Source organism: Phalacrocorax aristotelis, chromosome 2 (genome assembly GCF_949628215.1).
Source record: "Phalacrocorax aristotelis chromosome 2, bGulAri2.1, whole genome shotgun sequence".
In the NCBI taxonomy this organism is placed as follows: domain Eukaryota; kingdom Metazoa; phylum Chordata; class Aves; order Suliformes; family Phalacrocoracidae; genus Phalacrocorax; species Phalacrocorax aristotelis.
Genome location: NC_134277.1, coordinates 125,882,762 through 125,895,228, shown reverse-complemented (window position 1 = coordinate 125,895,228; position 12,467 = coordinate 125,882,762). Strand labels below are relative to the sequence as shown.

The 12,467-nt window shown below is 42.1% G+C and overlaps 1 protein-coding gene across 3 annotated transcripts; it reads left to right on the top strand.

The window, feature by feature from the left end:
* The first annotated feature begins 643 nt into the window (after nt 1-643).
* LOC142053423 (short-chain dehydrogenase/reductase family 16C member 6-like) lies at nt 644-11,902 on the top strand. Of its 3 annotated transcripts, XM_075085063.1 has the most exons (8): nt 644-733; nt 1,564-1,921; nt 5,637-5,768; nt 7,256-7,355; nt 9,015-9,159; nt 10,173-10,295; nt 10,784-10,926; nt 11,257-11,902. In XM_075085063.1, exons 2-7 carry the CDS (start codon nt 1,592-1,594, stop codon nt 10,875-10,877), a joined length of 924 nt encoding a protein of 307 aa, XP_074941164.1. In that variant the 5' UTR covers nt 644-733; nt 1,564-1,591; the 3' UTR covers nt 10,878-10,926; nt 11,257-11,902. The 3 variants fall into 3 exon arrangements, with proteins under 3 accessions (XP_074941164.1, XP_074941163.1, XP_074941166.1); XM_075085062.1 differs by lacking the exon at nt 11,257-11,902 and having other exon boundaries at nt 10,784-11,123; XM_075085065.1 differs by lacking the exon at nt 11,257-11,902 and having other exon boundaries at nt 10,173-10,277; nt 10,765-10,886.
* Nucleotides 11,903-12,467: the final 565 nt, after the last annotated feature.

The window sequence follows — 12,467 nt, the reverse complement described above, 5'->3', positions numbered from 1 at the left end:
TTACGAGCCTAAGTGGGAAAACAGGTTTCTGTTGAGTCTCGGAAAAAAAGTACTGACACTACGGTGGTGCGGGGCTGCAGTTTTAAAACTGGGTAATGTACGTATGGAAAACTGAGGAACCACAAGTGTCATTTTAAAGATGTGAAACAATGATAATAAGGCGATTTCCATGTTGCATAGGGAGACATTTATGATCGGCATCTCCCTTTTTATTCCCATTCCAGCAAGCAGGCAAGCTGGAGAACAGTAACTTATGATACCAAGCGGGTAGCGTTTAACTTCCTAACTCCAGTAAGGCAGCAGCAGAGGGAGGAAAGGGCGCTTGCTTTCCGAGCGCTCGGCCGGGCCGTCCCTCAGGTCCCACGCGAGGTGCCAGCCCGGGGCGGCTGCCTCGGGCGGGTCGGGCGCGGGAGGGACGGGCGAAGCTCGGTTTCACGACGCGGGAGCAGAGGCTGCCTCCCAGCAGAGGGACGGCTTCGGGAAGCCGCCCGGGACCGACACCCGGTCCCCACAGCCGGGCGGCCTCCCCGACCCCCTCACGCACAGGCCCGCCAACTCCGCCTCCGCAGCTCCCCGGGCCGCCGCGGCCACCGCCGCGGCCACCTCCCCTGCCCCCGCCCCCGCCCCCGCCCCCGCACGGAGCCAACCCCCGGGGGCCGGGCTAGGCCAGGCCGGGCCGGGTGGCCGCCCGTGCCGCGGCGGGCAGGCGGCTGAGGGGCAGCCGGCACCGGCGGTGAGGGCGGGGGCTCCGGCCGGGCCGGGCCGGGCGGCGGAGGGAGGGCGGGAGGGCTGAGCCCGGCTGGGAGCCGGGCCGGCGGCGGGTGCCGAGGGGGGCACGGCCGCGGGGAGGCGGGAGTCCCTGGCCGGGGAGCGCAGCCCAGCTGCCGGGCGGCGGGAGGGCGGGAGGCAGCGGGCTGGGCCCAGCGGCGTGGTGGTGGTTGGCGCACCTCCGCCTTGTCGTTCCCCTCCGAAACACGGCAAAAGAAGAGGTGTGGGCTACGTGCAGGGTGAAATCGCAGGGTTCGTAAGGCGCAGGGCCACGCTTGTGAGCGGGGTTGGTAATTTCCTTGCGAGTGAGAACACGCTCTGTGGTTTCGGGCACCCGGCACGGGGAGGTTTGCGCGGCGTGGATGCGTTCCTGCTGCCTGCTCTCCGGCACAGCAGGTACATTTTCTGCTGAGGCGGATGCCTCCCTTCCTAAGGCTGGCACCACGCCAGGGTTTTCAGTACTTTTTTTTTGTTCAGCTAATGTCACCTTCCTAATGAAAACTAAGTACTGTATAGCTACTGCCACATAAAATATATGTTACTAAACCTCTATAAAAACCCACATGGTAGCTGAGCGCTCTGGGACAAAACAGCAGGTGTGTAGGATCTAACAGAAGATACTTGCTTTAATCTTACCATTAAGAAGCTGGCAGCTTTCACAAAACAAGTCTTTAGTTACATTTTGTAGCTGCACGAAAGAACAATGTGAACGAAATAGCTGTTTGAAAGTTGGTCTCTTTTTTTAGTCAATGTCTCAGTATTCTAACATGTTGTATTTCTGGGTTTGTGTAACAGAGGAGCAGTGTTTGTGCCTGAAAAAATCATGTTCAACTTCAGAAGCATCCTGAAGATACTACAGTTCCTGAAATTATTAATTTTTTTAATTTTTGAGAATTTAATCTTACTCGTATTTCCTCCACACAAAAAAACTTTTGCTGGGGAAATAGTGCTTATTACTAGCTCCGCAAATGGGATTGGAAGGCAGATTGCCTTAAACTTTGCTCCTTTGGGAGCAACCTTGGTTCTTTGGGACATTGATGATGAAGGTAACAAAGAAACAAGCAGATTAGCCCAAAAAAATGGAGCTAAAATAGTGTTTGTCTACCACTGTGACTGCAGCAATAGGGAGGAGGTCTATGAACAGGCAGACAAGGTAAGGTACAGCTTCTGGCTTCTGATTTGGTTTCTTGCTTCTGATTTTTTTGCTTCTCTTTAATAGTATATGCTGATTAATTTTGGGGTTTTTTTTAGAAACTACTATTCACTAAAGGGAAATAATCATGTAGAGCAGTGATTTTCTCTTTTTGACAAGTAGCTTCTAGATGGAACTGAAACGATGTTCACAATGAAGTAACTGGGTTTAATCTGTTCTGTCAAGATTTCTAGTCTACAGTATTTCTAGTCTTCATTATGAGATGGTAACTTCTTTTAGATTAAGGGTAAAACATACAGCAGATGTTAGCTCCATGTATTAGCTTGTTTAAGCTTTAAAACTTCTTTAAGGTGTCAAGAAATAAAAAAAATTTTAAAAACCTAGTGGAAGTTATAAGGGAAGGGTCTTTTTCTTTGACCCTTTGTTTATAAAACTGTAGTTCTGTAAGGCTGATTCGGGGTGTAATGGTTTCAGAAATACCATCAGGACATGGCTGGTCTTCAGTCAAATTGATGATTCAGCTTCAGTTTATTTTTTGGTCAAGCCAGTTGGAAAGTAAGGAAGAGAAGGACTCCATTTTAAATGAGACTCTTTAGCTGTGCTGACCTACGTTTTGTAAACTACTTTTTTTTTTTCTATTATTGGAGTCCATAAATTGGACATGAACATTATTAATTTTTACTTGTCCTTTAACTACATCCTGCCTGAAACTATTTCCCAGTATAACCTCACTTATAATCCAGTTACCCATTCTGCCGTTACGTCCAAGGACAAATTCTTCTTTTGTTAAATTCTCAGTGTATGTACATATATACATGATTCAAGTCACAGCTTTGACATTCTGTGTCTGAAGGCATACATCAGAGAAATTAGCTAAAATATTTCTTTACACGTGAATGTTGATAGATTGGTTTGGAAAAGCCTTGAAGTGTAACATTCACTTTCTGTGAGTTGTTGAGGGGGGTGGGGGGGTCTTTGTTTTGTGCTGTTGCTTTTAATTTTAACCAAAACAGTTAAATTTTTTCTGAACATGGCTATGAAAGTTTGAAGTAAGTATTTTTTCCTCAAGAAATGTTCCCAAGGGAAAACACTTGTAAAGGTTAAGTTGGATTCAGTATCTGTAAGTATCTGGAACTGCAATTCTCATGCTTGCAGTCAATAAGCTATTATTTTTCCCGTACTTGTTAGCAGCATTTGGGGCACAGCCAACTAACAGTGCACAGAAACAATTCCATTGCTTGGACAGTGCAGGCAAGGATATATCATATTATAATAGTATGTCTGCAGAGATGAGCAAGTTGTTGAATGTTCTGTGCTGACCCAACATGCAGTGTTCAAGGAGGACGATCTTTGCCAGTTACTTGGGTGGTACAGGTGATGTGATCCTCACTGTCTTAAGACATTGATTACCACTCCTGCAATTTTGGAGTAAGAATCCCAGTAATTTCAACAATCTTAATATCTGTTCTCACTTCCCAGCAAGATGAAAAATCATTCTGAGCAACTTGTGTTCAGTACTTCGTATGCAACGCTTGATCTTTATTTGCAGTGATACTATAAATCAAATGGCAGTTCTTCTAGAATCTTCTTTTTGCAAGAAAAAAACTCACTTTAGAATTTACCAAGATCAAATGTCTTTAAAAAATAACGTTTTAAATTGTCATTAAATCCCTATTCCCACGAATGCTATCTGCTTCTTGCAAAGACATGCACCAAAATGATTAGGTTAAGCTTTTGTAAGTAATTTCTGTTAGACCTTCCTATTGATGCTGAACGCTTTGAAATTATTTGTTTGATCTTAGTTTAGCAGAGTCTCAAAATGTTTGTTTTGTGCACTCAAGTAATTCTCAACCTCCAAACCCATTAACCGAATCAGCCACAGGGCTCCAGCCTGCTGTGCCCATATCAGCAGAGAGTATTCTGAAGTGCACAGACTGACCTACAAGCAGAAACTCAAAGAGCTGTTTCAAATTCAGGAATTGGTGTTAAGGCGTTAAATTATTGTTAGCTCTACCAACATTTTTGTAGGTATCTGCATTAATTGAACAGTCATGTAGGAGCCTGAAGTTCTTCTAGAGCAAGAGTTCTTCAGCCAGGGGCTTCGTCTACTCTTAGAAATCCCTGCAACTTTTTAATTTGTAATATGAAAAGTCTTGAGCTTGGACACAGTAGATAAAGCATTAGCAGAAAAGTTAAATTAGTTGCTTTGATGTGGGATATTCATGGCAGAAAAAGCTAGGTTTGTTCCCATAGTGGAAGCTTTCTTTCTAGGAAGCAGATCAGGTCATCGAAGTCGATGAAGAAGAGGTTTTAGAATAAACTGGTGAAGTGGCACTGATCAGGCAGTGTCCACCTGGGAATTCTGGAGGAAATCAGAGATGGATCTGATGAGCTAGAAATGTGGGAGGGGGTGTTTTGCTGTAACAGGTGTCCAAGGAACAAAGAGTAGCAAATATGCCCGTTTTAAAGAGCACCTGAGAGGACACAGTGAAACTACAAACCTGTCCTATAGAAAATTAGTAGAAACGATAATAAGGAGAAGAATTAATAGACACCTAGAGAAATACATAATGAAGTCATGTGGACTGCCACAGTAGTTAGAAGGTACAAGTGGGGAGACAGCACAGATATATCCTGCAAAGGAAGAGCTGGGTAACCCTGCCATACTCAGCAGTGTCTAGATTTGCATTCATTTGTGCAGAGGGAAAGGAGATGGTATGTGAGCCCTGCTTGTCTATAACAAGGAGAAAGCCTGACATAGCTGGAGGAGTATCAACTGAGTCTTCACTGAACACTGAAGTTCCATGAAAAAGCCAAAGCAAGGTCAAATGTTGGAGCATCAGATCCAAGAACCTATCTCCAAATTGCCAGACAGCAGCGTATCTGGGATTTTTATGGTTTTGCAGTCATGCTGTCATTTTTGAGACACCAAATAACTGTTTGCCTCTAGCACAGAAATCTCTGCAGTGAGCCTGATTCTTAATACTATAAGTAAATCTTGGCAATCTGCTTTGATATAAATCCAAATAATGGAATAAAATCTTTTTATAAAATCCCAAATGAAGTTAATGGTAATTTTGGCCTTCTCTCCAAGTGATGTTATCTATCAGTTTCATGGTACATGCTCCTGTACTCAGAGGATTGCTATCCCCCAGGGATCTGCAGTGAATTCTTTTCTGTTCAGTAGAAATTAGCTGAAGAGGGGGATGAACAGGCTTGGCTGAGGAATACTCACAATACCAGAAATAGGGGACAAGAAATGTTCAGGTTGCAATGAAAGCATGCTCACAGTGCACACTAAAGCTTTGTGACTGATTACCTTAGGCTCCAGTGGAAACCAAAAGTATTCTGGAGTTCAGGGAGCAATTAGACAAATTCTTAGGGGAAAAAAATCATTGGGATATATTAAATACGAAGATATAGATACCTTATCTGTCTCAGGAAGATCCTAAGCTGCAGAGTGTAAAAAGTTGAGGAGTACACTGGAGGAGACCTTAGAGTCCTAGTCCTTTTTTCACCGCTTTCCCCTATGAGACAAGGGGCTATGGTGCTAGACGGGCCTTTGATCTGGTGCAGTACAACAGTTCGTATGTACTTATGTTTCCAGTAGAAATATAAATAATTGCAAATGTCACTACCCATTTTCATAAATAAAGCACAAGAGGCAAGCATACCTTCTAAAGCTTTCTGTTTATTCTTTTTTTTTTTTATTCAGGTTAGAAAAGAAGTTGGGGACGTTACTATTCTAATCAATAATGCTGGCATGCTGCTTGGGGAAAAGTTTTGTGACCTTTCAGATGCAGATTTTGAAAAGATGTTAAGAGTCAACTTCTTCTCTCAAGTCTGGGTAATGTATTTTATTTTTTTTCTCTCCTGGGTGACCGAAAGGTACAGGCAAGTATTTTAGTGTGAGAATCACCGTGGTGGCACCTGCCTGGGGAACCCAGTTTGGAATAAGGATGGGAAGAGCCTTGAATGAGGGAAGATACTGTTGGCTTTTTTTTTTTAATCATCCTGTAACTGGAGAGGCACCAAATCGACAGTCTCCCCGCTATGTCTCAGTAACGTTAACAGAAACCTGCCTGGGCACTCTGGTAAATCAAACATTTGTGCCATTCTGTCATGAAACATGCTCTATCTGTGAAACAACTGTGGCTGAAGGTAGTGCTGGCATGATGGCATGTGACTTTCCTGCTCCTGATGTTTGCTGGCATCAGAAGACTTTGTCTAATAGACTTGTAGCATTCAGGGAGGCACAACGAGGGTTTAGTGGTAGACTCGGCAGTGTTAGGTTTATGGTTGGACTCAATGATCTTAAAGGTCTTTTCCAACCTAAATGACTCTGTGATTCTATGCTGCACGTGTTGGTGTCAGTCCTCATGTTATGCTTTCCATTCCTAGTCACCATGTGCTTAATATACATACTATCCAGATGAGTTTTCTATGTATTATCTTTGCTGTGTTTTCATACCTCTGAAAGTGTTTGCTGTTATTTGGGCTCTCAGTTGACCTTTAGGAGGTTTTGTTGCAAGGGAGCATTAGTCTTGCCCCCTCTTGCATTTGTTGTTATATACCTGAATGAGCTTCCTGCAATCATGGGAAAATGTAGCATTGCAACTCCCTTGCTAAACAGCATTTCCCGAAGGAAAATCACTGCAGATAGAAGTCCTCTAAGCATTTCCCAGCCCACAGTGCATCATTCTTCCAAATACTTGGGGCAAAGAGACAGGGAGAGATGTTCCTCCTGACAGGTCTGAAGAGACAGGGCAGGAGGACAGGGACCGTTGGCCCTCTATCAAAAAAACATGTACTAGGCACACACATCTGGAGTCAAATAGACATTGCAGCACTTCTCAGCTATTGAAAACATTTTGTTACTGCTCTTGTCTTCCCCCTCATAAAACACTAACTTCCTTCTTATATAGTTGGTATCACCCATAGTGATGGTTTGGGGTGCCGAAGTTGTCGGGCAGTTCAGTTTGTAACAAATAGGGCCCATCAACAGCTGAGCTGCCCTTCATGTGTTGGCTTCTAGCTCCCTCTTGTGTACCAAACCTTTGGTAATAGAGGATTCAAACCGCGAGGAACCAGGAGGCAGAGAAAATACAAACTTTGCTGCTTTTAATAACACAATTTTAATGCTGACAGGTCTTCAAAGAGAGGGCAGTCATTCAAGGAAACACTGTCTCTCGTTTATACATTCTTACAGAGATAGGTCACTTGGGCTTCTTGTATAATGAAGGCCCAGAAAGCAAATCGGGTTGTAAAGCTTAATTAGGAATGCAGTATTTTTGGCACGTCTAGTTGTAAAGTGGTTTTTTTTATATGTCTCAGACTTGCAAGGCCTTTCTTCCAGCCATGATGACCTGTAACCGTGGACACCTGGTTAGCATAGCCAGTGCAGCAGGATTGTTGGGAGCCTACAGAATGTCAGGTTAGTAGCATCAAGTGCCATTACAAATTAGATCTACATGCTAATAACTTTTCTTGGAGATCTCATAAATGCTTGGCTTAAGCAGTTTATACTGACATATTGAACGCTCAGGAAGAGCCTGCAGGTACGGAAGGAGGTGGTGGTGTATTGAAGAGGATGATGGCGGCACGTTGCCTGCATGGCACAGGGAGCTAGCTCACTGCAGATTTTACTCTCTCACTGCAGCCTGTCTTATCTGCACAGGAGGAGGACAGTACACTCATACATGTGCAGTGAGTGGGAGGGAGCCCTGCATACAGGTTGTCTAACACTTTCTTATGCCAGGTTTTCTGTAGATGAATGTTCAGAGTCCTGAGACATCTGAGAGTTATACCTGGAACTATATATTTAGTTGGAAAATGCTTTTCAGGTCCAGAAGGTATTTGGGCAAAATTGTCATTAAAAATTCAAATTAACTGTGTCAGCTCCATATTCTCAGCTGTTTCCCTCAGGAGAGCTGTCTGCTAGAGTCCTGACTATTTCATCAGCCTGGATCTGCTGCCCAGTCTCTCCTCAAGCCTCTCTGACATCCTGACTGTATATCTTAGGTTGCCCTATGAGAATGTGAACTTCAGTGTAATAAGTATCTCTTGTTTCTTCTGCTGATTGACAGTGTTACCGTAGTGTTTATTTGCCACCCGTTATTGTTGGGTCAGATTCAGTATTGATAATAGGTCACAACCAACTTTCATCATTTAACTGTAAGGCTTATGAGAGTGGACCTGCCCATCCATGTACTATAACTTTTTACACCTTTGCTTTTACCCCTACATTTTTAGGTTGTGTGGTTCCATCATCCGTTATGCGTGAATCCCTGAAGAATAACAGACTGTCTCTGTTGCCAGTTTTTGAAGTTACTCTTTTAGCAAAACCGGATTTTGTTGTATCTATTTTCACACACATTTGAAAAAGCCTTAGGAAACCACATGTACATTCTTATATTAAAATAAGGTCCTTACAGTTGCAAAATTGTAGAATAGTTTAGGTAGGAAGGAATCTGTGGGCATCATTTGGTCCATACCCCCAAATAAAAGCAGGCCCAACTTAGATCAGGTTGCACAGGCCCTTGTGAGGGTAAATTTTTATTTCCAATCAGAGAGTTCCATACATTCATCAAGCAATACAAATCAGACAAGATTCAGTCTTCCTGGGCAAACAAAATAGTATTGTAGTTGCAGGGTAAATCAGAAGTAGTAATAGATTGAAGCAGCATTTATAAGTAGGGTATTTAGATTTTACCGCTGGGAATAGTTCTTACTGAAATGTAAGCTGTGATATTAAAGGGTGAAGACATTCTGAATTGAAAGAATGCCTGGCTTGTATCTGGGTATCTGGAAATGTACATAAAATGTTGAATAAGCTCATCTTCCTAAAAAAAAAAAAGTCCTCTGGAAAGGATTAATCTTATCCTTAGACAACTGTGCATCAATCATGGGAAAAGCCAGTAACCTTCCGAGTTAGCATCACCAACGTGCACAGCATCCTTAAAATATTACAAGACTGCTAATTATATAACTCGATAATATCAGGGCTTACATAGTTTTACAAAGCATTAAATTCTCTATATAGCACTGTGGTGCTGTTGACATATTTTGGATATTTCTTTTCTTCACTTTTCAGGTTATGCTGGAAGTAAGTATGCCACCATTGGAATGATGGAAGCCTTAGATTCGGAACTGTATCATGCAGGAAAACAAGGCATTAAAACCACCATAATTTGCCCCTATTTTATTAATACTAAATTATCTAAAGGTTTTCAAACCCAGTAAGTAAAACTTAGATTGTGTACTGTTTCATATGTAAAAAAATAATCACTACTCGCTAGACATACCATATTCAGCCTCTAGCTATTATAAGGTTGGTTTGCTGCTCAATTCAGTATTTTGGCTCTGTTGGCACAAACGGCTATGTCTCCTGACATAAGAAATCCAAGCTTTGCATACAATTAATAACTGACATGCAACAGGGACTGCATAATAACCTCGCAGTTAAGGAATGGTTAGGGATGCACAGCAATATTTAATACAGCCTTATCTGTCAGTAGAATGGGCACTGTTGAGTTTCTTGCCCCCAGTACCTTTGGCACAATGATTACAGTTATGGCTGTCAGGATACCCATGACCTATCATTATTAACTGTATTAGCAGGTACTATATTTATCTGAGTGACAGTGGCTGTGGTGGTAGTTATCTGGTGGGTCGCTGTGTTGTTGCAGTGATGGTAGAGGCTGCAGGCACCGAATTAGCCATTGCAGAAAAGCAATACCCCAGTGGTCTTGGATTTTCAGTGCACGGTTCCTGCTTCCACCATCCATCGTCCATATGTAGTACCATATATTATGCAGAGCACAGCCTTTCTCCTGGCTGGAAACAGGCCTGGACCTGGTCTATTTAGCTGTCACCTCAACATCTACAGTAGAAAAGGAGGAGCTGTGTGGAGAGCAGAACTATTATGTGTAGAACAGCATACAGTATGGCTTAGCTTGGCAGTTTTCAATGCCACAACCACTGTGAGCATTAACTTCATTAGGGTCAGAGCAGGGCTTGCACAAAAGTTATTAAAATTCACAACATCACCAAAGTGTTTTTAGTTTATTTTGATGATAGCAGAAACAAAGAGGACTGGAAACTCCCTTTTGAAACTACTTGAGAGGAAGGGGGAAAATTCTTAAATTATTTAATTAAATTATTTCTGTGTTAGAATACATCTCAAAAGTAAAGTTTTATAATTTCTCGTCTCAAAATTAAACTTTTAATGCTTTGTTTCTTGTTTCACCAGAAACCACCTCCTTCTTCCTGTTTATGATGCAGAGTATGTAGCCAACAAGATCATGGATGCAATTCAAAAGGAAAAGTTTTATCTAATCATGCCTCTGTCTATACGCTTTTTTCCTTTCAAAATGTAAGAATGTGACTCACCTAGCACTGCCGTCTTTCTTTTGCCATATGCCTGCAAAATCAGCCGGCAAGTTTAGTAAAAACAGTCCTCTAGTTAGTATTCCCACAGTCAATCCAGTTATATGTACCAAGTTATGAAGTGGTTTTAATTTTTAATAATCTAGGCGAATAGCATTTCTCTGGCCACTTCTGCCTCCAATATACATCTTAAACTATAGCTGGGTATAGAAATTTCAAAAATTTTCCTGGGGTGGTACACAGAGAGTAAAGCCTGGACTAGAACTGTCTGTTTCCAGTAACTGCCTCCACCGCTGGCTGGGCTTTCACAAAATGACTTGGTCTGTCATTCATTTCCTCCGTTTATAACATGGGAGCACCAAGTGTGTTATTGCCAGATGTTAGACGTATTGAGCACACAATATATTTATCATTTATTTATCGAGTACATTTTTGTAAAAAAATGTAAGGCTAACTCGGTGTTTGTCTCATCAGTTTCCTTCCTAGAAAGATGGTACTGCTCTTTGAATCTTACATTAACATCACCAACAGCATGGATAAAGCCTTCGGTCGGAAGAAAAAGGATTGAAACCAAACTATTCTGAAGACCTCGAGTGCCATCTCTTTGAAAATTTTCAGTAAAAATTAATTTTTAATCACGTTTATTCTTTGACAGAAAATTTGCTTCTTGTATGATATTTGACATTGGTCAGCATGCAATTTAATCTTTTGTAACTGTCTTTTAATTGCTGATTTTTAGTCACAGCCCTCTCTCTCATTTCATAATGGCACGCTGCTTTTATCTAAGCTCTCAATAAACATCAGTAACATCAGGCAGGGATGTCTGACTTCATTTCATGCTCTGAATTCTTCAATTTCTGAGCAAAATCTCAAAGCGTGAGAAAAGCACGCTACTGTTCATGCAGAAAGAAAAAAACCACAAAGCATTTAATGTATTTCCCTTTCAGGGCCAAAGCAGCACTTCAGTTCGCACAAAGCAGACATGAAGAAGGGCGCTGTGGGATGATGTGCTCTGGCTGGTGAGCTGCGTGGGGAGCCTTTGTCCTGAAGAGCAGTGTACTGCAACAAGCACTGATAAAGCACGTGCAGTGCTGTGCCGCTTACCGTGCTCCTCATTAGTCACCACACACTTTTCCAGATACAGTTCCACAGGAAATGTGTGCCTTGGTTTTAATCTGTGGCTAGAGGCTGATACCGGATCATTTATCAAAGGCTGTGGCTTAGAAAGAGCATTTGTAAAACTGAAGTGGTGGCAAAAAAATCATGTGCCTACTCAGAAATGAAAGATGATGAAGCCCCACAATCAGACGAAGCAGACAGAAAAAAAATCCTTTATAGAAATTACTTATATGGTCATTAATTGCTTTTATAAATTTTGTAGACTGTTCCGACAACAGAAGAGTCAGAGTTTATAGACATGGGCTCTGCGGTGAGCATCTGCTGTAGGCAGCCGCATGGTGAACACTGGGGAAGTCCATAGGTATCTGACTCTCTTCTCTGACCCTGTGGGCACCGATGTGGCTTTGAAGCACCCTGCTGAGCCCAGACAATTAGGTTAAGGTGTTAAGGAATTAAAGACAACCTTGAACAGTCATCTATTGCCCACATTTGTCACCATATACTAACCCCATACTTACAAGCTCCCTTCCAGCTACAAATGCCTGTAAGAGTGCACACTTCAATTAAAAACCTGGTTTTTTAAATCCCAGTGTTTTCAAAGTGCACATACAGTCAGTAAAGTCTTTAATGTAGATATTACTATCTACTATACTATACTATAGATATTACTGGGAAAATTTTAGCCGAGAAGGCAAAAGCTATCTAAAGTTTGGCTCTATGGAAAGCAAGGTTAATTGATTTCTATTTTGAAAAACTCTCTGGGTGGTCAGTAATTAAAATATGCTTTTCTTCCTACTTACTGAGCCAGGAATGAAGTCTAAATTGCTCCCTGCAAATAAAAATCCTTTTCTCAACTGTAAACAAGTATGTTAAATATTGGGATTCCCTTATTCCACATGAATATTGCGATTTGGCTCCAGGTTAACGATTGTTTTTAAGTATGGTTGCAGGAGACCATACAAACTGGCATGACGTTATATTTGTGAATGTATTGCGGGCCTGAATATGCTTAAGACATAATTTCATTGCTTGTGCTATA

What these genes read in the sequence shown, in the direction of transcription:
- LOC142053423 (XM_075085063.1), top strand. Translation starts at nt 1,592, where the DNA reads ATGTTCAACTTCAGAAGCATCCTGAAGATACTACAGTTCCTGAAATTA. An exon ending in GGGAGCCTACAGAATGTCAG is followed by an intron (nt 7,356 to 9,014) that starts GTTAGTAGCATC and finishes TTCACTTTTCAG; the next exon opens with GTTATGCTGGAAGTAAGTAT. An exon ending in TCTAAAGGTTTTCAAACCCA is followed by an intron (nt 9,160 to 10,172) that starts GTAAGTAAAACT and finishes TTGTTTCACCAG; the next exon opens with AAACCACCTCCTTCTTCCTG.